This window comes from Zootoca vivipara, chromosome 13 (assembly GCF_963506605.1).
Source record: "Zootoca vivipara chromosome 13, rZooViv1.1, whole genome shotgun sequence".
Classification (NCBI taxonomy): Eukaryota; Metazoa; Chordata; class Lepidosauria; order Squamata; family Lacertidae; genus Zootoca; species Zootoca vivipara.
In genome coordinates, this window is record NC_083288.1 from 5,528,242 (window position 1) to 5,555,688 (window position 27,447).

Consider the following 27,447-nt stretch of genomic DNA (forward strand, 5'->3'; position numbering starts at 1 on the left):
CTGGACTTGACCTGCACCACTGCCATGCTCTTTATCAATGACATTATGAAAAACTGCATACGGTGGACTATAAACCAAACACACTGCAGTCTAAATATCTCATGTTAAAGATAGTACAGATATTTAGAGGGTTATGGAATATTTGATGCATGATAACGAAAGACTGTTTGTGTTGTTAGCAGATCTCACAGCACACAGAGCACCTGAAGAAGGCATGCTCTTTTCACAGAACCCTACCTCGGTGTCATCTTCTTCATCAGTCTACCAGAGGGAGGCAAAGGACAGGGTAGAAAAGGACAGAAAGCAGCATTTAGGAAGTACAGTACTGACAAAACATGAACAATCGTGGGGCTGTTTGAGCATTGACATGACAGAGGCAAAATGAGAATATATATCTTATTGTGGCGCCATAAATCCTCTACATGGAAAAAGCAGGCAATTCCTTTGCCAGGAATAGTCACGTCAGATTTGGGTGGTTAGAAGTTGACCTGGAGGTTTGATGGATAGAGTTCTGAGCACAACATAACTCTTGGCAGGATTGCTTTTCTGCAAGGACTCATGGCTACGGCTATCTAAGTTTCTCCAATAATTATTTTTAATGGGATTATGTAAAAAACTTTCCCACTATGATATCAGCTAAGTGCCAACTCTTGGAAACATAAGGTCAGCAGACCAGAAGGTCATCAAGCTTTTATCTATTCATCAGCCTTTTACACCCAGCCCCTGGGGCAGTATTAGTCCAAATAGTTCAATATTTCACCAGCAGAGACTGGAAGTAACCAAGGACTCAGCTAGACTGGTAAAGAAAATGTGATTTATATGCACTGTATGTGCAATGTGTTATAACAATTGTGCCACCAGATGGCGATGGGGAGTCCCATTTTTCTCTACCTGTTTTCCCTGTTTAAATTTACCATGCTTCAAACTGAAATGCCTTTTTGATGTGTCTAGATCCAGCCATAATCACATCACACATACAGTGGTACCTTGGGTTACAGACACTTCAGGTTACAAACGCTTCAGGTTACCTGAAGACTCCGCTAACCCAGAAATAGTACCTCGGGTTAAGAACTTTGCTTCAGGATGAGAACAGAAATTGTGCGGTGGCGGCGCAGCGGCAGCAGGAGGCCCCATTAGCTAAAGTGGTACCTCAGGTTAAGAACAGTTTCAGGTTAAGAAGGGACCTCCAGAACTTACCTTCCAAGTCCCGGACTGCAGAATCCGGGACTGGCAGTCGTGTGACACCGGAAGTTGCGTCAACGTAGCTTCTGGTGTCGCTTTGCCCTTCTATGGGCACCAAAAATGGCCGCCGCCGGCTTCAAAAGTAGCTTCTACACATGACCAGAAGTGCGTCGACACAACTTCCGGTGTCACCCCGCCCATCTATGGGCACAAAAAATGGCCGCCACCGGCACCGGAAGTCTCATCTACGCACTTCCGGTCATGCGTAGATGCGACTTTTGAAGCTGCCAGCGGCCATTTTTTGTGCCCATAGAAGGGCAAATCAGAAAAAATGGCCGCTGGCAGGAGAAAATAACGGAGAAAAATGGGAGATGAAGTGATACGGGGGACCACCGGGAAAAGGTAAGTAAAAACGGGGGTTTCCCGGGGGAAACGGGGTACTTGGCAGCTATGCTCCAGAACGAATTAAGTTCTTAACCCAAGGTACCACTGTAATTGCAAAGAGAAAAAGAACTCCAAAGGACTGAATAAAACAAGCTACTCTGCAACAGAAAGCAAAAACCAACTGCTGCTACTAGCTTTGAGTCTTCCTTGCAGACTCAAACATTTAGTCACTGAGTTAGCACAACCCTGTATATACCTTCTGTTTTTTACATGAAGAACTGCCTGTGTGAAAGCGATCTCAAATAAAAATCTCTTCCACATAGCAAGTTACCGTTTAAGAAAGCAGCTCTCTAGCCTTCTCTTCTCTTCCACCATAAGGGGCTGCAGAAAGCAGGAGAAAATGCTGGCATCTAAGCAAAACTCAACTAATGGGAACCGACTCTTGTTAAAGCTATCAAATGAAAATATTTAGGAAATGCTGTGTGTCAGTGATGGCAGATATTTTTCAACATGCAGATTGTGTGGAGAATATTCATGCCACTGGGAGAGAAGTGCGACGCGGGAATCGGATGGTAAAAGCTTCTGTTCTTTCCTCTGATGAACAGCCAAGACATAATAGCCAGGTTCAGCTGCCAGGGCCTGCCAGCACCCTCTGTACAAAGGACCGGGAGTTGGGCCTATCGTCATTGCCGCCCCGGGAGAGAAGGCAGCAATGGCTGCAACTGCACCCCCCCCTTTAATATTATTTTTATTGATTTTACAAAAAGAAAAGAAAAGAAAAAGAAAGATAGAAAAATACATTCTCCATTCTTATATCTTAACTCTACGGACTTCCTCACATCACCCCTTTGAGCTCCTATTTTGCTATCTAGATTTTGCAATTTCCAAATCTTAATTTAACATCATTTCTCATATTTTAAACCTTGATTCTTAATTCTTACCCTTTTATCCTTACAAAAAATCCTCTTAATTCCTCTCCTGTATTGTCATAATTCTCTTAACTTTTATACAATTTCAAAACCATTATTCACTACCCAAAAATACCCATCCATCCTTTTCTATATCTTCTTCTTTAATCCCGTCTTAGAACTAATTCATCCCCCCTTCCCTTGGAATCGGAATCTCCAGAAATTTCAGCTAGCTCCTTAAAACTTTCCAGGTTCAGACCATTTTTACCCATTCAGTAAAAATTAAATCAATATTTCACCTTCACCCCACTCCTACTCTGTCCCAATCCAACCCTTGCTCAGCCCACTTCTCCCCCTGCTGCATTCCCAACATTTTATCTTCAATCCCCTTTTCTTTCTGTCCCCAGCCTACATCCTTCCCTCCCCCTCTCACTGGGACGGCAACCTTTCTGATTTTTCCCTTTTTTGGGGGGCTTTCGAATCAAGTCCATTCGCTGTTCCTCCCCTCCCACCGGTGGAACAGTGATTTTCTTCTCCTCCTCCTCCTCCTCCTCCTCCTCCTCCTCCTCCTCCTCCTCCTCCTCCTCCTCCTCCTCCTCCTCTCTTCTTCTTCTTCTTCTTCTTCTTCTTCTTCTTCTTCTTCTTCTTCTTCTTCTTCTTCTTCTTCTTCTTCTTCTTCCTTTTCTTCTTCTTCCTTAAATTTTTCACAATTTAAATCTCCTGATTCAAAGTTCACTTCTGTTGGTTCAGCGGTCTCCTCCTCCAAGATTAATGCTTTTCCATTAGGGTTGAGCACCTCCTCTTTCAATTCCAATTTTTTTTCCAGAATCAAATCCCACAGTACATTTTCTTCCTCCGAATCCAGAGCCTTCTCCTCCATCTTGTTGTTGTTCTCCATTTCCATAATTATGACAGAGCCAGAAATAGTATCGTTGTTGTCTTTGTTTGCAACTGCATCCCCCCTTTAACGCAGCAGGGCAGTGGGGGTGGGGAGGCCCTTCTGGGTCACTGTAACCGGTAGTTGGCAGAGGAAACTGGTCCTGCACTTTACAGAGCTTCACGCTTTACTGTCACAACAGAGGGCTCCAAGTTTGATGGAGGCAGCTGTGATCGGTTTTGATTGTGAAATTAGCCCAAAGGGGGTGGTAAAAAGATCCCTTGCACTGTGGCACTGTTGAAATAAGATGCAAATTTTCCACCCTATGGCTACAGCAAAGTAAAATGAATAAATAAGGGGGGGGGGAGAGAGATGGGAAACACTTCATGTGTCTCCTATATCACATCTAGTTTGGCCATCAGTTATGTCTAACTTTAGTTGAATTGCGCCCAATCATTAACAAAACGTCTTTCTCAGATATTACTTTATCTGAATCCATCCATTTCTTTTCATTTCTGTGTTCCAGAAACATTTGCAATTGAAAAATGAAGGACTCATTTGTTTGGTCTTTCATGGTGTTTTCGGCACACTCGACGCAAGAAAGATTAGCTTTGGGAGAGACGGACGACAGCAGGCTCGCATTGCTTTTTAAGGGTATGTTTTGTTCCACGAGGGAGCTGTTTGTTTTGCTTTGGGCCTAGCGACACTGAAAGATAGCCAGCCTTTATCCAATGGAACCTCTGTAGGTATGCTCCCATTGCTTATTCTCATTATGGCAAGCCAATTCATTGCCAGTAAAAATATATCCCTCCAGAAAACAACACTATATATGTAACCCCCTAGCATTAATGACAGAAATCTAAAAGGTCATTCGGGGACAGGTGAAATATTTGTACTTCTAATCATCTGTACATCCTAGCAAGAGATTTAAACCGTACAAGGTTTGTACCGTTGTTGGAACTTTGTGTGCTTCAACAGCCATTTGCTATTTATTGATTAAATGGTAGTAAAGTGAATGTAAATATTAATGCGAGTCACTTGCTGCCTTTGGGATGGAGTGGGCCACAAGTAAATCCTTCAAAATGAATGGGGATGCTTGATTTAAAAAATGGATTGTGGATTTTAGTGTGCCGTATTTGTTTCTAATATTACATTATTGTTTGGTTAGATACGTTTATTTAAAACATTCTTAACCCACTCTTCAGCTGACAAACACTCCCAGAATAGTAACAAGACAGTCCCCCTCTTGCAATTTATAATGTGAAAGGCATGGCACAAGGAATTGGACTTTGGAGGGATGAGGAAAAAGGCAAACTCCATAACTCTTTCTTAGTAATATGCTTTCCATATTACAATTTTCATTTGTAATTCTGATCTTTAATGTAACTGCCACACGGATTAAATTTATCATGAAATAGACACGGGCAACAACCTCAGATATGCAGATGACACAACCTTGATGGCAGAAAGTGAGGAGGAATTAAAGAACCTTTTAATGAGGGTGAAAGAGGAGAGCACAAAATATGGTCTGAAGCTCAACATCAAAAAAACCAAGATCATGGCCACTGGTCCCATCACCTCCTGGCAAATAGAAGGGGAAGAGATGGAGGCAGTGAGAGATTTTACTTTCTTGGGCTCCTTGATCACTGCAGATGGTGACAGCAGTCACGAAATTAAAAGACGCCTGCTTATTGGGAGAAAAGCAATGACAAACCTAGACAGCATCTTAAAAAGCAGAGACATCACCTTGCCGACAAAGGTCCGTATAGTTAAAGCTATGGTTTTCCCAGTAGTGATGCATGGAAGTGAGAGCTGGACAATAAAGAAGGCTGATCGCCGGAGAATTGATGCTTTTGAATTATGGTGCTGGAGGAGACTCTTGAGAGTCCCATGGACTGCAAGAAGATCAAACCTATCCATTCTGAAGGAAATCAGCCCTGAGTGCTCACTGGAAGGACAAATCGTGAAGCTGAGGCTCATGGCCGCCTCATGAGAAGAGAAGAATCCTTGGAAAAGACCCTGATGTTGGGAAAGATGGAGGGCACTAGGAGAAGGGGACGACAGAGGACGAGATGGTTGGACAGTGTTCTCGAAGCTACCAACATGGGTTTGACCAAACTGCAGGAGGCAGTGCAAGACAGGAGTGCCTGGCGTGTTATGGTCCATGGGGTCACGAAGAGTCGGACACGACTAAACGACTAAACAACAACAACAACAGACACGGGCATACATCCTTCCTGTGTTATGACTTTTATCCAGATATATCTTGACTGGGGATTCCTGTGATCTCCTGATATAATATAGGAAACATTCTTAAGACCAGTTTCAGTATTGTCAGTGAGCTGTAGTTTCAGAACGTGATCAGTTTTCTTCCACTTAAGGAAGGTATTTTGTTTCTGTTTTTACTTTCTCTATGCTAACCTCAATCTGGTCTAGTGCAAAAATGCTAGACACAAAGAAGAGAAAAGCAGTACTCTTTTGCCATAGTTCTCAAGACAAAAGGGAGGCAGATTTTGACAGAATTTCAGGAAAGGTTTCCTATCTTTTCAGATCGTAATGGAAATAATAAAATTTTCTAATGACATACTGGATATATACTGTGTCACAGATACAGAAATGCTGCAGTATAGACAAATGTTTGATTTTTTAATCCAACCATCAATTTTAAAGGCAACATTTCTACTTAGGCTGCACATTATTTTCCTCGGGAGGTCAGGAAACTGCCAAATTGGACTAGGGCTGGCAGTCTCAATATACATCTGCTGAAGTGATGCAAACACATGTAAATACAGTGGTATCTCTACTTACGAATTTAATGCGTTCCGAACACACATTTGTAAGTCGAAAAAATTTGTAAGTCTGAGTGAGAACTGAGTGAGAACTGCAGCCACAGTGGGCAGGGTAAGAACTGCAGCCACGGTGGCCAGAAGGAGTACTGCAGTTAACTTAATACATAACACAGAGCATGAACGAGGATCCTCTACTGCTGGAGCCATTACAGCACTATATGATACACACATACGTGTATATCTATGTGTACACACACACACACACACACACACACAAATATACATATATAAAATGTATAAAGAAAGAGATTATAAATAAACATGTCTCATGACTGCAGAAGGTTCTGAAGATAATAGACTGTCCACTGCACTTAAAATATGTGCAGTGCTATGCTTTGCCAAAAGTATATAATATTGGGGGGGGGAGGAATGTCCACTTTCTTAATGGGGTGCCAGATTTAAAAGAAAACAATCCTTGTGTAATAACAATACAGTTTGAAAGTTATTCAATATGAGTCAAATTTCCAGTGTCTGAGAGATCACTGCCAGGAAAGATCTACAAATGATAGGGAGGCAGTGATTTAAATCCATGCCCATTTGGATCCATAATATTGGAGTGGTGTTTTTTTATTGTATTCTTTTACTTAGCTTGCCTGAGATTTTGGCCACGCTGCTAATCAGAGCAGTGCTGCCCAATGCCAAAGCCCAGATAGAGGTAGCTCCATATGCAACAAAACATTCACATCTAATGGAGACTCCAGAGTTGGATTTTGAGGACAGCTGGAAACTTTTATTAAGTACTGGCACTTCTTTAAACTTTTTTTGGACTGAATAAAACCGCATCAACTTAAAAGAAGATTTAAAAGTCCTAGGGGATTTTTAAAGGTCACTTGACAGAGAAAAAGTAATCTTATTTTTTAAAAAATAAAAGTAGGCTGTGCATCCCTTTCCCTGCAGCCCAATTAGCAATCCTTATTAGGTAACATCTATTCCAATCTCAAATTAATAATTCCGATTGGAACTTGCATCACATAGAAAGAATTTTTATTTCAACCTCAAAACTCTAAAGCTAAACGCACAAAATGATTTTTAATCATTAAAACTGAAAATCAGAATTGTTTATAAAAATGAAATAAGAGGCCAGTTATTTAAAATATCTCTCTCCAGCCTCCCCATCATACATTAGATTCTGATTCAGAGTGAAGCTCATGTACCACTGAGTGCAAGCAACCTCCCCAAAATATTGTACTTCTGCTACTTAATGTTCGGTTGGTGCCAACACAGTCCTCCCCCCATTTCATTTAAATAGCATTTATGGTTACCAGTGCATAATAAGTAGTCATCAGAAACCACCCTTTAATGAGTAGTTAGCTAGTATTTCATGACATTCAAGCAGAGAGGTTAGTGTTGTCAAATTTGAGGAAGCGCAGCTCTGGCTGACTTAGGTGCTTGGGAAATAGAAATGTACTGAAAGAGAACATATAAGATTGAATGGCCATTGCCTGACACCATAATCCAGTCCATGTGCAGGTGAACACTTCCTGTTCTCCACCACAGATGTGCCACCAGGCATGTGAATACCTTTCTATTCCTGATAATTATTGTTAAGAAGCTTGGGAGTGTCTGCGAGTCAATGTACTTCCTGCCTTGCCAGCACCTCCCCTCCCCTTTCCTGCTCCACTTCTCCTTGCTGGCTTGTGCCAGTTACACCAGCACCAACAATAACAGCAGTTAATGTCACTGGTATCAGTCTAAACATGGCTAAGACCAGTAAGGGAAGCAGCATGTGTGGGCAGTGCTAGAGGAACCCTCTCCGACGCCGAGGGGCGGGGTGAACCGCCTGGTGACGCATGCGCAGCATCCATACAGACTGCACATGTGCAGCAGCTTGTACGGTCGCCACGCGAGCGGCAGCCCATACAGACACCCATACGGAAACCGCGTGTGAGTGGCAGCCCGTACAGATGCCCGTATGGACACTGTGCGCGAGCGGCAGCCCGTACGGACTGCGCAGGCATGGCAGCCCATGCGGACACAGCGTGAGAGGCGCCCACACTGACTGTGTGTGTGCCCTCCACCGCTCTACAGCTGGGGGGAGGCAGTGGGCCATCTTGTCACACACACCTAGGGCAGATCGCCCCATCCCTTCGTATGCCCCTGTATGAGAAAGAGCTGAAGTCAGGGGCTGCCGGTAAGAGAGCGTGTGATCCTGTGGCTCACGCCTGATCTTACTTCAGGATGCTGCCATGAGATGACATATGCCTGGGTACTGATTAAGTGGGTCCATGCATGATCATGGTACCCTAATTCTGGAAGAGGGATAGGCTGCTTGGAGAGGATGAGTTATGCAGCACAACCTTCTACTTTCATAGAAAAGTTCCTTAAAAAAGAAGAAACGAGAGCGAGAGCGAGAGCAAGAGAGCAATTCGGATTATGGATCTTATAGTATGTCATTTGCTGGCAAGAAAACTCTACGTACTTTTGCTGATTGAGATTTTACTTCGCCACTTACATCCGTGATCATTTTCCCTCTGGTTTTGTTCCTTTCTCTGTGGTTGGCTCGTTTCTGCTTCTGCTGCAAAACGCGCTCCCTCGTGGTGCGATATTCCAGGGCAAACTCACTAATTATTTTGCAGAACTTATTGATGTTGACTTCGCGGATTGCGTAAGGAGGGTATCCCATAAATAACAAGAAGGAGTGGAACCTAGAAAAACAGAATTGAGTTATCTGTAGCTTTCATCCAACAAGTAACAGAATGCCCCTCAACCCCCCCCCCCGGGATTGTTGCAGCGGTGGTGTTCTAGGGAATATGACATGATATAGGTGAGATGCCTTTGTTTATAGGACAGAGTAGGTCAGAGGAGCATGCAGTGGATAATCTGCTTTTGAATTATGAATTTATCCTGCCTGTGACTCTTGCAAGACCTGCTCCCAGCCTTCCTTGCAGACCCTTTCCCCACCAGGTCTGGGAGGGTGGGCTGTGACTGACTCCAACTACAAAAGCTGAAGCTGCTGAAGAGGCCAGAGACTATCTTGGCTGTGAGTCCTGGAAGACCTGCTTGCTGCCGTGCAGGCCTTTCCCCACCTGGCTTGGGAGGGTGGGCCAGGACTGACTCCAGCTACAAAAGCTGTGACTATTGAACAGACTCTTGGACTGGAGTACTGTGTTAGGGGGTTTCATTGGGGATTTTTGGTAGCTGCTGTTGATACTAGTTTTTGCATCTCTTTTTTAAATATTCTTATGATTTATGCAGAAATTGTTCAATTTGATTTTGTACTTTTGATGTTTTATTTATTGTTTATACTAGTGGGTCGAGCGCATTGGAAGGGTTTGGAGGCTCATAGGAGGTGAAGAGGAAGTAGATTCTGCTGCACTTCTGAAATTGTCATTGGGAATGCAACAGGAACTTCTTAGGCACATAGCAGGGCTAAATCAAGCTGTCTCTCTCAGGCAGAGATTATGAGCCTATCTCTGTGATGACTTCACCCCAGCTTTGCTTAAAACTCGCTACTACTCAGCAGATTTGCCCAGACAACTTAGAATATCATCATGTTTTTTATGAGACACCATCCATAATATTCCCTGATACTCTACCTGTTAATTATTCTTCTATGGACGATTTTTAAAATTATAATTCTTTCTGCACAGTCTTTAAGGAACTCAGACATCTTTTGCTTTAGAGTTGGTTTCATTTCATGCTTTGCTATGGCCTTCAGGTGATCCCATGATGCTTTGCACCGTTTCTCCATTTGACATAAGTTGTCCCGAAGTTGTTCAAAGTCAACCTAACAAGAAGGGGGGAAATGATTAGTTTTATATATATTTCTATGCACACAAACACATCATCATCACTATATATAATTATTAGTGTACAGTGGAACCTCTACTCATGTACGGAATCCGTTCCAGAGGTCCGTTCGTGAGTCGATCCGGGTCGCTTGTAGAAGCGCCGCTCTGCGCATGTGCAGATGGCAGAAGCCACTTCTGCGTATGCATGAATCGCGGCAAACCCGGTATTTACTTCCGGGTTTGCCGCGGTCGTGAGTCGAATTGTTTGCGAGTAGGGATAAGTCGAGGTTTTACTGTATATGTACACACTAACAAATTCTTAGTTAATAATTTAACCGAGGAAGCATCTTGTTTTCCGTCACATACAAATCCTACAAAATCTAGTCCACACTATATGACCCAAGACACAAAACAGTCTACTAGTCATATATGACAGCTCACTAGGGCTCAATGGCACCCTGTTTTGCTAACTGCTTGTGGTTGCAACCTGCCTACCAACGTCAGTAGACAAGAAGCTGCTACCAAACTGTCAGAATCGGACCCCTGGGCTGAACTTTTCTAGCCCTGTTTGTTCCAGTGCCTCAGTCCTAGTTGTTTGTGGCCAGTTGGAAGTCTGGCTGGTTGCTGAGCAAGTCACCTGAAAAATCCAGGCAGGTTTTGCATGGATGTGAGTGCAGTTGGGCCGCTGTTTCCTGTGCCCCCCCCCTTTGGTCTGGCTCTTCCTGTTTTGACCACCTGACTGGCTTCCCTGTTTCTTCCCTCACCTGGAGAACTGGATAAATTTCTAATAATTTTCCATCAGAACATTTCCTGAAGGCTTCGAGCCTTGCTTGCTTTTTGGCCAAGAATACCTGGGGTGCCAATTTGAAAACACCTTCGGGTCAGTTGGGCTGTGCTCCTAACAAGGCCGGTCCAAGACATTTTGCCACCTGAGGCAAACCACAAAATGGTGCCCCCTACCCCCAGGCAGGAGAGAAGGGGTGAGTGAAGATCAGGGTTGCCAACCTGAATAAAACATAGCTGCCAAGTCTCCCGTATTCCCCGGGAAATCCCCGTTTTTCCAGCTGTTCCTAGCTGAAACAATGGATTTTTTTGTTTCCCCCCGGTTTATTCTGGCGCGGCGGCCATTTTGGAACTGGGCGGAGCATGCTCAGAAGCAACTTTTGATGCTGCTCTGCCCAGTTCCAAAATGGCTGCAGTGCGACTTCCAGTCTGCTACTTCCGCCCTGGTCCCTTATTTCTTCGACAGCAACTTGGCAGGTATGGAATAAAATATTGTGTGTGAGGAGGCAGGTAAGCCCCACCCTGCATAACTGATCACAAGACGTGGGCATGCGCACCTCATTTGAATGGCAGTGCTCATCAACTGGGGGTTGGGGTTGAAATTGGGAGTTGGCTCCTATGGTGAAGATCCACATCAGAACAAGAGGAGGGATAAATATCTACATTGAGAACAAGGGTGGGAGGAGACCAGCTGTACCTCCTATTTGCCAAAAAGAATCTGTTGCCGAGGCGGCGTGGGCAGGGGGCTGCTGAGGAGATGGCAGATCCAGCCCCCAAGGAGCATGCTGAAGCTGTTGCTGCCACTGCGGCAGGAGGAGCAGCAGTAGATGCATTCCTTAGCGGCCGATTTGCTGTCCCTGTGGATTCTGCCACCTGGGGCTGTTGCCTCAACTTGCCTCGTGGCTGAGTGGCCCTGGTTTCTAAGACTAACTTGTGCCAATAGCTCTGGACCCAAGTGTATCCCAGCAGACCACAATGGTCTCCATCAATCCCTCTGGTATATGGCTGCCTGGCCCATTACTCCTTTTCGCTTCATGCTTTCCTGGCCTGATGACAATGGGAGCAATGGAGCCCTAACAGATCTCAATTTTGTTTATGGAAGTCAATCCTTACAGCTCCTTTTGAACAAGTGCAATTGCACGCCTGTGCAGGAAGATATCTTTTGAACGTTGAAAGTCTTGTGTCAACACAATGTAATTGTGCTAGTAAAGCTTAACGTAGGGGAAGCCAATAAATTCCTTAATAAAGTAAACGAGATGAGGGTTCTCCTGTTCATTAACCATAAAAGGTGTTTAAGTGGCAGAGCCCTGCAGCCTGGTTTATGTTGCTACAAACAGGGAGCTCTGTGCGATTTAACCACACAAAGCTCACATTGAGCGAACTGCTACCGTTCGCGTTACAACGGAATAGAAGCCAGGTTCAGTTAAGAACATGCAAATCCCAGCTATTTCTCTTTCTGTAGAAAAGGAACCAAGCTGAAACAGGCTAGCCCTGGCAACACAATGGTCTCTGCTGCTTTCCAGGGCAGGGCAGCCATGAGTTTGGGGCTGCGAGGTGTACAGTTCAAAGCAATGGGCACCTCACAGCCCCAACCTTCCCATGGCCCCACCCGTGTAAGTGGCAGGGAAACTTCTGCCAAGAAGGTAGAGCCTCACCTATTCCTTGCATTTAGGCTGGCCAGATTGAACACCGGATAAATATATTGCAGGCTGCAGAAATGTGACAAGGGCTAGCTATAAATTGCTTTTATTATGTATTTTGTGTTTTCTATCTTGTGTTTTTATGCTGTGAACTGCCATGAGATCTTCCAGCTGCACAGTAATGAGACAGGAAAGTGCTCCAGAAGGTCATAACCACAGCCCAAAATATTATCGGGTCATCCTCTCCCATCTCTGGAAGAACTATACAATTCCTGTTGCCTTAAAAAAGCAAATAGTATTTTACAAGATTCATCTCATCCTGGATATAGTCTTTTTGCACTGTTGTCTTCGGGCAAGAGATACAGAACAATTAAATCAAGAACGAATAGATTAAAAAAAGGTTTCTATCCAAGAGCTATAACCATCTTAAATGCTGTAACTAAGTAATATGATCTTGGGGAGTTGTGATGGGTGTGTGTGTGTGTGTGTGTGTGTGTGTGTGTGTGGCTGTAATTGTGTTTTTGTTTTGTTTTTTATGGGATGGCATTCAATTCCGTTGTATTATGTACAAATGACAATAAAGTATCTATCTATCTATCTATCTATCTATCTATCTATCTATCTATCTATCTATCTATCTACCAGTATATATCTACCAGTGTCTGTCTGTCTGTCTGTCTGTCTGTCTGTCTGTCTGTCTGTCTATCTATCTATCTATCTATCTATCTATCTATCTATCTATCTATCTATCTAATCTATCTACAGACAAACAAACAAGCAAACAAACAAAATACTTGCTCCACCTTTTCCCCAATTCCTGCAAGTTCAATTTTTTTCTCATAAAGTTAATACCAAACCACATGATAAAGGAAGTGTCTCTTGCTCTGGTTAAGTGTATATCATTCATGGCCCAAATTACGGCCTCCCAAAAGCACAATGAGTAATATAAGGTATTTGGCTTCTTTCTTTTTTGAAAAGTCTCTTGTACTTGCCAGTCTGGTGATGGGATTTTTCCTACCTCACTTTAAAGTACAATTCATTCCTTGGCCTCAGTAGGAATAGTAAATAATGTGAAAATATGAAGTCCTTTCAAGATCCTGACTCATTTAGAAAATGAGGACATATTCACTCAATTGTATATGTGCTTCAGGACAAAAATCTGGGTCAAACCATTGGCATAGATGGTTTTTTAAGGAGCATCTAATTGTGAAACCTGTGCTTTGTGCTGTGACTCAGAGCCAGGCTGGATATTTGGGAACCATATCAGTAATCTCTTGGGTTTTTTAAAAATATTTTTTTTTATTGAAAAAACCCTGACAAGCAGACTTGTATACTGCAGCAAGTAGTGGAAATACTGGCAGGAGGAGCTGGTGGGTAAACCAACTGCTTTCACACCATTTTTTCTCTCTGCTCAGAATCACATATCCCACCCCAAGCCATTTTTCTGCTTGGGAGAAAAGCAGTTTCAGGGATCTTTTGTGAACAAAACCGAGCATATTTTGCCAAGAACTCAGAGAATATACAAAAAGGTGATGTGGATCAGAATGTATATGGAGAAAAAGAAAGAAAGAAAGAAAGAAAGAAAGAAAGAAAGAAAGAATCAAGCAACACTAAAAGTCAAAAGAAGGAAGAAGCCTTGAAATGATTATCAGAAAATTGATTTAACAATGTAATATGGCCAAAATGCTTCAGTGTGTCTTTTTCTTTAGGGGCAGGGGTGTTGGTCAGGAAGTAAACAGTCTGAGGAAGGACTACGCAATTGGAAGCTCCTTTGGTTTGGATGCAACACTGTTGTGCCCGCAAGATACTTCTGTACTTAGAATATAAAGTGAACAGAGTATAAGCAGAGTTTATTCAACTGATGGATGCTTTTTTTAAAAAAAAAGTTTTGTAGATTCTAACTGTTTTAGCAATAATTTTATTACGCACGCTACTTAGGAGTTTTGTGCTTCTGCAGTCTGTAAATACTTTGAAATAAATGAACATACAGGGTTTTTTCCCCACTACCCTGCCCTTTTTTGAAGACGGGGACAACATTTGCCCACCTCCAGTGCGCAGGGACCTCACCAGTTCTCCAAGAATTCTCAAAGATTATAGACAGAGGCTCTGAGACTACATCCTCTCTCTGGCTTGAGAGCAGTACATGTGAAAAGGATCTAGGAGTCTTGGTAGACCACAAACTTGACATGAGTCAACAGTGTGATGCAACAGCTAAAAAAGCCAATGCAATTCTGGGCTGCATCAATAGGAGTATAGCATCTAGATCAAGGGAAGCAATAGTACCACTGTATTCCACTCTGGTCAGACTTCACCTGGAGTACTGTGTCCAGTTCTGGGCACCACAGTTCATGAAGGATACAGACAAGCTGGAATGTGTCCAGAAGAGGGCAACCAAAATGGTCAAAGGCCTGGAAACGATGCCTTATGAGGAACGGCTTAGGGAGCTGGGTATGTTTAGCCTGGAGAAGAGACGGTTAAGGGGTGATATGATAGCCATGTTCAAATATATAAAAGGATGTCATATAGAGGAGGGAGAAAGGTTGTTTTCTGCTGCTCCAGAGAAGCGGACACGGAGCAATGGATTCAAACTACAAGAAAGAAGATTCCACCTAAACATTAGGAAGAACTTCCTGACAGTAAGAGCTGTTCGACAGTGGAATTTGCTGCCAAGAAGTGTGGTGGAGTCTCCTTCTTTGGAGGTCTTTAAGCAGAGGCTTGACAGGCATATGTCAAGAATGCTTTGATGGTGTTTCCTACTTGGCAGGGGGTTGGACTGGATGGCCCTTGTGGTCTCTTCCAACCCTATGATTCTATGATCTGCAAGCTCCTAAAGTACCCTTGGGTGCAGCTCATCGGGCCCTGGAAATTTGAATTTATTTAAAGTAGCAAGATCAGGGGTCCCCAGACTACGGCCTGGGGGCCGGATGCGGCCCAATTGGCCTGCCAATCCGGCCCGCGACGACCCCCGCCGCCCGCCGCCCGCTCTTACGGCGCGCAGCGCGGCAGCACTTTTCCGAGTCGGGAAAAAAGCTCCGAAAATCCTTTGTGCGCATGCGTATGGGCCTCTCCCGACCCGGAAGAGGTCATTTCTGGTGCACTTCCGGGTCGGGGGAGGCCCATACACATGCGCGCAACGGATTTCCGGCGCTTTTTCCACCCTGGAAGCGCGCCGCCGCGCCAGTAAGCGCCCGTGCGCATGCGCACGGGCGCGCACTCCCCCGCCTGCTGGCCCGCACAGGCGCACGCTCCCTGTCCTCCGGCCCGCCACGCGATCGGCGCGGTGGGAACCGGCCCAAACGCCGGTAAGTCTGGGGACCCCTGAGCTAGATGTTCTCTTGGGATACGGGCGGCACTGTGGTCTAAATCACAGAGCCTAGGGCTTGCAGATCAGAAGGTCGGCGGTTCGAATCCCCGCAATGGGGTGAGCTCCTGTTGCTTAGTCCCAGCTCCTGCCAACCTAGCAGTTCGAAAGCACGCCAGCGCAAGTAGATAAACAGGTACGGCGGGACGGTAAACGCCGTTTCCGTGTGCTGCTCTGGTTTCACCAGAAGCGGCTTAGTCATGCTGGCCACATGACCAGGGAAAACTGTCTGCGGACAAATGCCGGCTCCCTCGGCCAGTAAAGCGAGATGAGCGCCGCAACCCCAGAGTCATTTGTGACTGGACTTAACTGTCAGGGGTCCTTTACCTTTACCTTTAGATGTTCTCTTGCCATCTCTTTTCCTATTTGGGGCTGCAGCTCCCATTTATTTATTATCATTTATTCTGTTATCACCAGGTTGGGCATCACTTTCCTTTCCACTTTGGGCAAATTAGGCATTGAGCAGTTCCGCCTTTTCTATGGCACCCAATAGCATTTCTCCCTCTGCTCCACACAGATAACGTACTGTTTGCTTGTTCTTCCTCTTGCTTCAAACACAGGCAATGAAACCTTTTGTTATTATTTTTAACCTCTCTTGCAAGCATGAGCTCTTTCTGAGCTTTGGTCTGCCTGACATTCACCCTGCAACTCATACATATCTCCCCTTTCTTCCATTTCTTATACTTGCCATTCTTAACTCTCGGCTCATCTGTAAGCTCCTTATGCAGCCTCCCACTTTTAGTTCTCGTTGGGACTGTCCGCATGTGGGCCTTCAACATTTCTATGTCTTGAGTCATAATTTTGTTTCTGAATGTTCTGCTTATGTACCACGTTGTGGCTTGGGAATTCCCTCGCTGCCTCTTCCCGCGGATATAATTTATTTTTTATTCTCACCAAAGTTCACATAGGAAAAGGTATACAGGTGAAACATCCAAGTCTCTGTTGTTTAACTTCTTCAGAGTTTTGGGGATGACATGGAATCCGAACTGTAATGTAACACTCAGTGAAAATACCCAAAGCTTATTTATGCCAAATTCTCTTAAATACAATGTCTCATATTTTTGAAGTCTGTGCCATTTAGCAGCCTGGATGGCTTCCAACTTCAGGAACACTGATTTGTGGCAGCTATGAGAAGTGGGAATGAGGTTTCCTATAGTAAGCCTCTTCTGTTTCTAAATGTCCAGAAAAATTCCAAAGAAAAAGACCTCAGGCATCATAGGAATGAACAAAGCTACATGAAATAAGGTTGGACAGCATGGAAGGAAACAACTGGAAAGACTTGGAAAGAACTGTAAGACGAAATGTTTCTGAGAGGAATTCTAAAGCTTATAGGACCCAAACTCAGGCATCCAAACCAGGCAGAGGGCCTTCTCGGTAGTGGCACCTGCCCCGTGGAATGCCCTCCCATCAGATGTCAAGGCAATAAGCAACTATCTTACTTTTAAAAGACATCTGAAGGCAGACCTATTTAGGGAAGTTACAGGTAGGTAGCCGTGTTGGTCTGAGTCGAAGCAAAATAAAAAAATTCCTTCAGTAACACCTTAAAGACCAACTAAGTTTTTATTTTGGTATGAGCTTTCGTGTGCATGCACACTTCTTCAGATACACTTGAAACAGAAGAGTTGGTCTTTAAGGTGCTACTGAAGGAATTTTTCTATTTAGGGAAGTTTTTAATGTTTAATGCTGTACAGTGGTACCTTGGTTTGCATACGTTTTGGATTACAAACACGTCAAACCCGGAAGTGTGTGTCCTGGTTTGCAACCTTTTTTTTTTTTTTTTGATTACAACCTATTTTTGGGACCGTGTTTCTCTGAAAATAAGACACCGTCTTATTTCCTCCAAAAAACACACTATAGCTTATTTTCAGGGGATGTCTTATTTTTTTCCTCCTCCTCCTGCCGCGGCCGGCATTTCACCCAATGTAGGGCTCAAACCCATGGTCTCATTGCTGCTGCGCCTATCACTATGTCTTATTTTCGGGGTATGGCTTATATTCCTTGAATGCTTAAAAATACTGCTACAGCTTATTTTATGACGATGTCTTAAAATAGGGGATTTGGAGGCCCCCATTGGCAAAAGCGTGCCTTGGGTTACAACCTGTTTTGGTTTACAAACGGACCTCCGGAACACATTATGGTTGTAAACCAAGGTACCACTGTATTGTGTTTTTAATACAGTGGTCTCTACTTACAAATTTAATGCGTTCCAAACGCACATTTGTAAGTAGAAAAAAATTGTAAGTCGAATCCCATAGGAATGCATTGGGGGGAAAATTTGTAAGTAGAAAAAATCCTATCTAAAAATTTGTAAGTAGAAAAAATCCTATCTAAACCGCATCCAAGATGGCGAACGGAGCTCCATTCGTAAGTAGAAACATTCGTAAGTAGAGGTACCACTGTATTCGGTTGGGAGCTGCCCAGAGTGGCTGGGGAAACCCAGCCAGATGGGCAGCGTGTTAATCATCATCATTATCATCATCATCATCATACCTCACTTTTCAACACAGCACCAGTTTTGCCTCCTCACTCCCTGCACAGCTGCACTCCAAAAGGGATGGATAACATAGCCATGGTTTGCAACTTAGCCAGTGCTTGTGTAGCCATAGCCTGCTTCACATTCTAGTTTGCCCAAACAACTAAATCACCCGAGAACACGCCACACCTACATTTTCTCATTCATCCCACCTTGACATCTGGATAACTGAGCGCTTAACCGCAGTGTCCATAGCTGATATAGGCTGCCGCCAAAACTCGCCTGTTGAATGGCAGGGAAAAGCAGCAAGGCTCCTTTCCTCTGTTTGGGATTGAGTACGCTGCTTAGCAATGTGCATTGTGACACACTGTGCATTGTGATGCAGTCACAACTATGGCAAGATAGGCTAACCGTTGCTACACAACCAGGAGGCCATTATCTCATGGCTTGAAGCCTCAACAGGTGGGTGGGGTGGATCCTTTCTCTCTTAACACCAGCCCAGGCAAACACTCATAATTTATATACTGCCCTGAGACCTCCGTGTATAGGATGTATATAAATTCAATAAATAATAAAATAGTAATAATAAAAAGAGATTTCAGGTAGGTAGGTAGTCATGTTGGTCTGACGCAGTCAGGGGGAAAAAAATCGTTATTTGCAGGGAACTAGGCAGAGAGCATTCTCGGTGGTGGCGCCTGCCCTGTGGAACGCCCTCCCAACAGGTTTACCATACCCATTGAGCCAATCACCCATCTCCTACTACCCTTCTGAGAAAAACCCCACCCCACCCTCCCACTATACATAAGGGTCTGGTGACTTCTGCTTATACCCAGAACAAACTTAGTTGATCTGGGGTGCTACTGGGGCTCTACATGGGGCTACCTTTGAAGGTGACTGGTGACTGGGAGCGGCCGCCGAGACCACATAACACCAGTCTTGAAAGATCTACATTGGCTCCCAGTACGTTTCTGAGCACAATTCAAAGTGTTGGTGCTGACCTTTAAAGCCCTAAATGGCCTCGGTCCAGTATACCTGAAGGAGCGTCTCCACCTCCATCATTCTGCCTGGACACTGAGGTCCAGCACCGAGGGCCTTCTGGCGGTTCCCTCGTTGCGAGAAGCCAAGTTGCAGGGAACTAGGCAGAGGGCTTTCTCGGTGGTGGCGCCTGCCCTGTGGAACGCCCTTCCAACAGATGTCAAAAAGGAAAACAACTACCAGACTTTTAGAAGACATCTGAAGGCAGCCCTGTTCAGGGAGGCTTTTAATGTTTAATAGATTACTGTGTTCTATTTTTCTGTTGGAAGCCGCCCAGAGTGGCTGGGGAGACCCAGCCAGATGGGCAGGGTATAAATAAAAATTATTATTATTATTATTATTATTATTATTATTATTATTATTATTATTATTGCTGAACAACTTTTTAATAAAAAGAGGAAATCATATCTAGAGGTTCCGTGAGTGAAGGCAAGTGGAAGTCTATGGAAAACAAAAAGCCGTTGTAATAGAATCGCTTGTGACAATGTGACACAATTCAAGTAGGTGTGGGCCCTCTTGAGAAGCTGAAGGATATTTCCAGGGTATTCCAGACCACAGAGGTTTGTAGGAACACACCCGTCTTGGAACTCCTCTCCTCTCTGGCGATACAGACAGGATCAGAGATAGTTGATGCAGAAACATCAGAAAAGGAACAGGAACAAGATAATGATCCACCACCAACTGAATGTCTGCCTGCCAATGGTTTGATATGTTTTTGACAATATGCAGACATTTTAAAAGGTCCAGCGTTGTGAATCTTGAAGAAGCATCCCCATGAAAGGCTTATATGTGTGTATTGCTTCTTTCAAAATCTATTGTATGTTTATAGGGTCATATAGTCTCCTTTCTGCTCTTCTCTTATCTATACAGTCCCAGCTCTTCATTATATGCTGCTAGTGACTGATAGATGCTTGTACTATCTCAAAGCCTAACTTCCCCTCTCCTCTTCTAAAAGAATCTATGGATATACAGTGTTGTAATATTGTTGAGAAGCTGATGCAGGAGGGCGGATTTTGTTAAACTGCTTATTTCACAGTATAGGGTTGTCATGCAAAAGTACTGCTCCGTTTCCAAGAACTGCCCCCCCCATCTTGTCTTGCTTCCCTGTGAATTGAGAAGGCATCACACTTTGCTTTCCGCACACAAAAGAGTAGCCAAAACGTAAAAGAGTATCCCAACTGTTTGCTGGGGTGGCATAGTTCTGACAGATATCAATTCTATTAATTGCATTATAGCTTTATTAAAGCTCCATAAAAGCAATGCATTCACTTCAGAATAGAACCCTTGTTTTTTTGTTTTTTTAAAAAACCTTGATGAGAAAACCATTTGACAGAAAAATGAGAAAAAATGCCAGAGAAAGTTCCTATATCCTCAACATTCCAAGTGAGTGACATAAAACAAAGTCATATTTCTAAGCTTGCTGTTTATAAGGAAGAACGGAGAAAATCAGCAGGAAAGCAAAACTTGGATATTACACTTAAACCGTTTTTTGTTCCTTACAGAAACTGATAAAGATCCTTTCTGTCATAGAAAAAGGAGATTTCCTTGCACACAAAATGTACCTTGGCTGACCTCGTGATGGCCCCAATCTCAGAATAAAGGTCTGTGCTGTCTGGGAATTTTTCCACCACTATCGTACAGACGTGATGCAGGAGAGACTGCTTGTGCACTGTGTCCTTGACTTCTGGAACTTTTTCGAGGTAGCTCAGTTCAAAGGCTTTGGCCTATGTGAAGGAAAGAAATAAAAACAACATGTTGCATTCACTTCTACACGCCAATCTACTTCTAATTTTTTTCCTCTTTTTAATATACCATGTCTGACGGGAAAGATACTGCTTTCAGGAGGCCCTTGGTTAAAATGGAACATGTTACTAAACAGCTGCAAAATCAGATTTGTACCTAGTTAACATGTTAGCATTCATCTGAAAGCATCAGTGTTAATGGAGCTAATTCTTTTTTTAAAAAAACAACAACCTCAGTGAGGACTTCAGTAGTCACAAAATGCTGCACTCACCCTAAAATAGCCCAAACAGACCACTGAGGACTGAACACACTTGGACCGAGTCCTGCAGGGGCTGGGAGACAAAGAACAGATGGGTTTAGGAAATCGTGTCCTCCCTAAAAGAGGGCACGTGTTGTGGTGAGACCTGGAGACTGACCTCCTGGTTGTGGGCGGGTCTATTGGATAGCCACAACACCCGATTGGTAGGTCCCTCGTTGCTGGGTTTAATCTAGCCAATGGGGTGCAGTCTAAACGAATCAAGGGACCTATATAAACCCATACATGTGTCCCGGAGCTTCCTCTTTTGGCTCACGCATTGGAACACCCGCCTACCTCTCCCTAATTTTAGGGCATTTTGCGATTGACCTTCCTATGTGTGTCATCTGTCATTGGGACAGGGGCACGGCAGGAATTTCCCCCACTTGGCTGATTGGCTGTGGCCATTTGGGTTTCGTCTGCCGTGTAGCAATTTGTCACAACTTGTAAGGTTGCAGATAGGCACTGGTTGATGTGATAGGGATGGGAGAACGCTCTCGCCATCCCTATGTGAAGGGTATTCCGTTAAAGGAATCCAGGGACTCAGCTTGGTTTGGTCAACCCCTGAGGGGGGGGGTTGTGCCCTTGCCTGAGTCCAGGGGAGCATCTGGGGAGTGAACAGAGTCTGCTCCCAGGCTTTTCACCTGCCTCAGGTGTTCACCCTTGGCTGACCTATGATAGAGCTCTGGGTCAGCACTACCTGCAAGGGTGTAGGGAGCTAGTCGAACGAGAGCCTATGCAACCACTCACTTTTCTGTAATCAATAAAGTTGTGGCCTAAATTCTGCCAAAAAACCAAAACTAACATTTGAGTCAAATGTGTCTTTATTTAGGGGGGGGGGCAGGTCTCTGGGTCTGAACACGCAATGGGAAGGAATAGCTATGGAATCCAAACAGAAACACACCTTCTTACTGTGTTGCATTTTACTGTGCCATTTTACTGTTTTCCCTCCAAATATTTTAGATGGCAAATTTGCTATGGTTCCCTTAAAAGATGCATCCATGCGGCCATGCAGAGGTAAAACCGGTATTATTTTGCTGCAGTTTCTATCAGCGTTTGAGAATAATAATAATAATAATAATAATAATAATAATAATAATAATAATAGGTTCTATTGTGATTGTGATTTTATATGTTATGCTTTGTATTTTGTCAAAGACTTAAATGACCCAAGACCGCAATACCTCAAGGACCACCTCTCCCCATATGAACTGACCTGGACCCTGCGGTCATCATCTGAGGCCCTTTTGTGTGCCTCCTCCCAGACCTCCAAGTGTCCTTATTTTCCAGGAACACTCCTGGATTTACAGAAGCCAGTCCAGTTTCTCAATTGATTCTAATTATGCTTGTCTTTAGGACGTCCCTATTTTTTGAAAAATGTTGGAGGGTATGGAGTTATCTGACTCCTAAGCCATCTGAAGGCAGCCCTATATAGGAAAGTTTTTAAATGTTTTATTATGTTTTTATACATGTTGGAAGCCACCCAGAGTGACTGGGCCAACCCAGTCTGATGGGTGGGATCTAAATAGTAATGTTGTTGTTGAATAGGATGTCCCTATTCAAACGGCCTTGGTCCTGTATACCCGAAGGAGCGTCTCCACCCCCATCATTCAGCCCGCACACTGAGATCCAGCACCAAGGGCCTTCTGGCGGTTCCCTCATTGAGAGAAGCGAGGTTGCAGGGAACCAGACAGAGGGCCTTCTCAGTGGTGGCGCCCTCCCTGTGGAATGCCCTCCCATCAGATGTCAAGAAAATAAACTATCCGACTTTTAGAAGACATCTGAAGGCAGCCCTGTTTAGGGAAGTTTTTAATGTTTGAAGTTTTATTCTGTTTTATTCGGTAGTGGCACCCGCCCTGTGGAACGCCCTCCCAGCAGATGTCAAGGCAATAAGCAATTATTTTACTTTTAGAAGACAACTGAAGGCGGCCCTGTTTAGGGAAGTTTTTAATGTTTGACGCTGTACTGTTTTTAATATTCGGTTGGAAGCCGCCCAGAGTGGCTGGGGAAACCCAGCCAGATGGGCGGGGTATAAATAATAAATTATTATTATTATTATTATTATTATTATTATTATTATTATTATCATCATCAAAGAAATGTTGGAGGGTTTGTCCTCCACGAGAGGGTGGCAACACAAGAAGGGGCCCTTTCTGAGGTAGAATGCTCTCTCCAGGGAGGCTCGCCTGGCAGGCCTTTGTTACATATCTTTTGGCGCCATGCAAAAACCATTTCAGTATAACCAGGCCTTTGGCCTTTAACTATCTGTGGACAATTTTAGAAGTGGGTGGGATGTTTTTAATGTATTTTTCTTTCCTCTTGGTTTTAATCTATAAGAGGTCTATTGTCTTTTGTATGGCTGTAGGTCGCTTTGGCATGATAAAACAGCTCACAAATGTAATAATTAATAATAAGTAGGTGGAATCTTTTTTCATGGATTCAAACTACAAGAAAAAAGATTCCGCCTAAACATTAGGAAGAACTTCCTGACAGTAAGAGCTGTTCGACAGTGGAATTTGCTGCCAAGGAGTGTGGTGGAGTCTCCTTCTTTGGAGGTCTTTAAGCTGAGGCTTGACAGCTATATGTCAGGAATGCTTTGATAGTGTTTCCTGCTTGGCAGGCGCTTGTGGTCTCTTCCAAATCTATGATTCTATGATTCTAAGTAAACAAACTACAGTAGTGGGTTGACTGTGATAAACACCTGACTATTATTTTCTGTTGCAGGGCCTCACTTCTCTACACCTGTATACGTATTTTTCAAGGTTACAGCGTATTTCCATGTGACTAAAAAGCAAAGCGAGTGTAGGCAAAGAGACAGGAATAATGGTACTACTACGGCCAGCATTTCTGCCACCTCCAGTGACACCATAGTTCCAATGCAGATGCTCTCAACCCATGTTTTTCTTTTCTCTTTAGAACAGTTCTATACATGGAAGGGAGAAAGAGAGCAAGCTGAAGGCCGCCTCCTTCTCAGAGTTCTCCCTCCCTGTGATTTCTTCATATGTCCTCATATATCCAGTCAGAACCACGGCAATAATACAGTAATTAGGCAACAGTGAAAGGAAAGCTTACATTGGTTCCATTGAGAAAATTTCCAATGGCTAGTAGAGTAGAAAGGATAAACCCCAAAGTTTTGTTGTTTTCAAGCTGGTCCATTCCTTCCTTCAAATCCAAAAGTGGTTCTGCAACCTCCTAACATTAACAGAAAATAAAAAGAAAATGCAGCATACCGTGTCTCAATTCAGTGTTTTAAATTATCACAAAAATTCCCAAGCTATGCTCCGCAGAATGTAAAATTGCAAGGCTCTCTCCCCCTCCTCGGCTCCTCAATGTTCCCAAAGTTAGTGCCACTTTCAATCCTAACAGTAAACTGGAGTCATTTAAACTCGGACATGCCTGTTAAATTGCTTTTTAATTTGAGCAAGATGCATGATTCTGAGAAACACGAATAGGATGCTATAGGATGTACCCCTGAATGGTTTAGTTAGCCTTAGGCCTGATTTCCCCTTTTGTTCTACACTTCGTAAGAATTTGGGATTTTCAAACAGTGCAGTGCTGATCTTCACTCTCGATTTACTAGACTTCCACAAATTTATCCCAGCTGAAATCAGGCACATCAAATTCCTTAACTCGGTCTCATAAGAATGATTCTTCTTTTATTTATTTTTTCCTTCTTGGCATTTGAGAAAGAAGACTAAAGACCTCCAACAATGAATTACAGTGGTACCTCGACTTACAAAGACGATCCGTTCCACGGCGGTCTTCGTAAGTCGAAGTCTTTGGTTGTCGAAGCGCCCGTTCTGCGCATGCGCGAAGCGCACTTTTGAGCTTCTGCACATGCACGGACCGCGTTCGTGTGGGGCAAAAAGACTTCCAGGGTTGTCAACTTCGGAAGTCGAAACCTTCGGAAGTTGAAGCATTCGTATGTCGAGGTACCACTGTATAATAATAATTGCTTTCAATTCATCAAGCATTAACTGAATCTATGGGACAATGCTCTGCCCCCCCCCCAACATCAAAAGCACGAGGGCTATATTATCAACACACTTCATACCATTAGCTAGATATCAGTATGAAGGAAAAAGGGGGGATCTGCACTGAGTTCAGCCACAACCATAAAGAAGAAAAGCAGAAGCAGGCTTAGGATAGCCCTGGTGCCACACATACAAATCTCTGTGTCAGGGCCAGAGATACGGGGAGGCCTCTCCTCCCAACAAAGATCGGATCCTTCTGCAGGCAGCTGAGGTTCTAGAGACTGGTTTTTCCAGAATACAGCACTCATTTGCTGGATCTCAGTGGGAGACTCAAGTCACAGAAGCCAAGTGTACACATTTAGGCTCCAATTACAGTGGTACCTCGTGTTGCATAACCTCCAGGTTATGGAATCTTCGGGGTTACGGTCGCGGAAAAACCCGGAAGTGTATCGCATGCGCAGAAGCGCTCAACTGCACTGCGCATGTACACAGAAGGGCACCTTCAGTTACAAAGTTTTCGGGATACGGCCGGGCCTCCGGAATGGATCCCGTTCGTAACTGGGGGTACCACTGTATAAACAATGTTATTATTCTTTCTTTGGAGTGGAATCAAATTGAGTCCCGTTAAGTTGTGCATTGCAGTGGAGAATGTGTGCTTACCCTTTCCCCTCCTGTTCTTTCTCAGATTAACCCTTCCCTCACTAAGCTACATTTTCTCACCTGGAGGGGAAAATATCGGGAAACTACAGGAATCACGTCTCTGCAAACCCCTTTCTTCACTCCCAACTCCCAACCTCCTCAGGCTTCAAAAGGGAGAGGAAAGAATTGCAGATCTCTTTACGTGTAGCTTGAGTTTTACTCTATGTCAATAGACCTTTCTGAGTGATAACTGTCTCATAAGCAAAATTGTAGTAACTTTCATATAACCAGTCTGCTTCTGATAACTAGGAATTACCTTTTCCACAAGCTCATAATCCATTTTGAATGCCCAGAGCTGAAGTCTAGGAGAAAGTTCAGTGATGGAAGAAAGAGTCAGAAGGAATTGCTCAGCACTGCCCAGAGGAATATCAGGGTTGGCTAGCTGAGCCTCCTGAATTTTCTGCTTCTCCTCTTCTGTGGGGATCATTGTGAGAATTTTCTAGAAAGACAAGAAAAATGACCAACTACATACACAAGGCTAAAAATCAGAGGCAGCTAATACAATCTAATCTATGCTCACTAGAGTTTAAATACTTTTTTATACATTCTGAAGACACAAAGCCCCAAGTGTTGAGAAATATTAAACATTACATTACCATCTTCATAATTTTCCACCTATGCTTTTCCAAGCAGCTGACAAAATAAATTTATAAACAATTTTCTACGACTGCTGGCTATCACCAACACAATCCAGAGGAAGGGGGAGGGTTGTGCCTGCATGTCCGTTGTTGACTAAAGATCGATCTGCATGAACAGGTGCTCTGTGTGCAGGCCCCGGGGCAGCATGTACAAGCCTGTTCAACTGGCTAGAAAAGATCACAATCATGTGTCCATGAGGTCAGGAAACAAGGGGGAATGAATACAACATGGGTCCTCTTCCCTGCCTGCCCCAAACATATGATCGGCACTGCTGCAGAATGTGGATATACGTCCAACCCCAAAAACCTATAATGATAAGCTCTTAGTTTAAACCTCAGGGCCACCCATGAGGCAAGGTGAGGCAATCGTCTCTGGCAGCAGATCTGGCCTCCAATGAATGCACCTCCTGCTGCCATGGTGGCAGCAATGGGCAAAGCGCGCTCCTGGGAGGCTGGATGTGCCACCTTTTTGGCAGCCTCCCCAGGCCGGCAGCCTCTCTAGTGGCCTCTTGTCGAACAGGAGGCGCTGCTGGTTTCCTCTCACCCTTGTTCCCAATGTAGATCTTTATTCCACCCTTGTTCTTCCCAATGTTAACACCTCACCCCTTCTTCCCTGGCCAGGGGAGCCTGTGCCATTTTGTGGTTTGCCTCAGGTGCCCAAATGACTTGGGCCAGCCCTGCTCCCTGCTCCTGCCCCCCCTTTCAATACCTCTATTCCTTCCTTGTTTAAGGCATATTCATCAAAGTTCAAAATGGCAGTCTTGATCGTCCTTGGAGGGGGCAGCACCGTCAGGCCAATATTGATAGCGTTGCTCCTCTTGGAATCCAACACAATGATTTCCTGCCTCTTGCCGTCGGCAGCAGTTTTCTGCGGG

General features: G+C 44.1%; 1 protein-coding gene across 13 annotated transcripts in view; it reads right to left on the reverse strand.

The window, feature by feature from the left end:
• FHOD3 (formin homology 2 domain containing 3) overlaps nt 1-27,447 on the reverse strand; it is a 310,284-nt gene that overhangs the window by 16,829 nt on the left and 266,008 nt on the right. For 9 of the 13 annotated variants that reach the window (XM_060282210.1, XM_060282206.1, XM_060282209.1 and 6 more), the window contains 6 exons: nt 27,282-27,440; nt 26,191-26,373; nt 24,334-24,453; nt 20,786-20,947; nt 9,737-9,927; nt 8,620-8,845 (listed from right to left, as the gene is read on the reverse strand). In XM_060282210.1, coding sequence (XP_060138193.1) covers nt 8,620-8,845; nt 9,737-9,927; nt 20,786-20,947; nt 24,334-24,453; nt 26,191-26,373; nt 27,282-27,440 — 1,041 coding nt within the window. Of the gene's footprint in view, nt 1-237; nt 262-8,619; nt 8,846-9,736; nt 9,928-20,785; nt 20,948-24,333; nt 24,454-26,190; nt 26,374-27,281; nt 27,441-27,447 lie in introns of all 13 variants that reach the window. The other 4 variants (XM_060282208.1, XM_060282216.1, XM_060282218.1 and 1 more) reach the window with 2 other exon arrangements.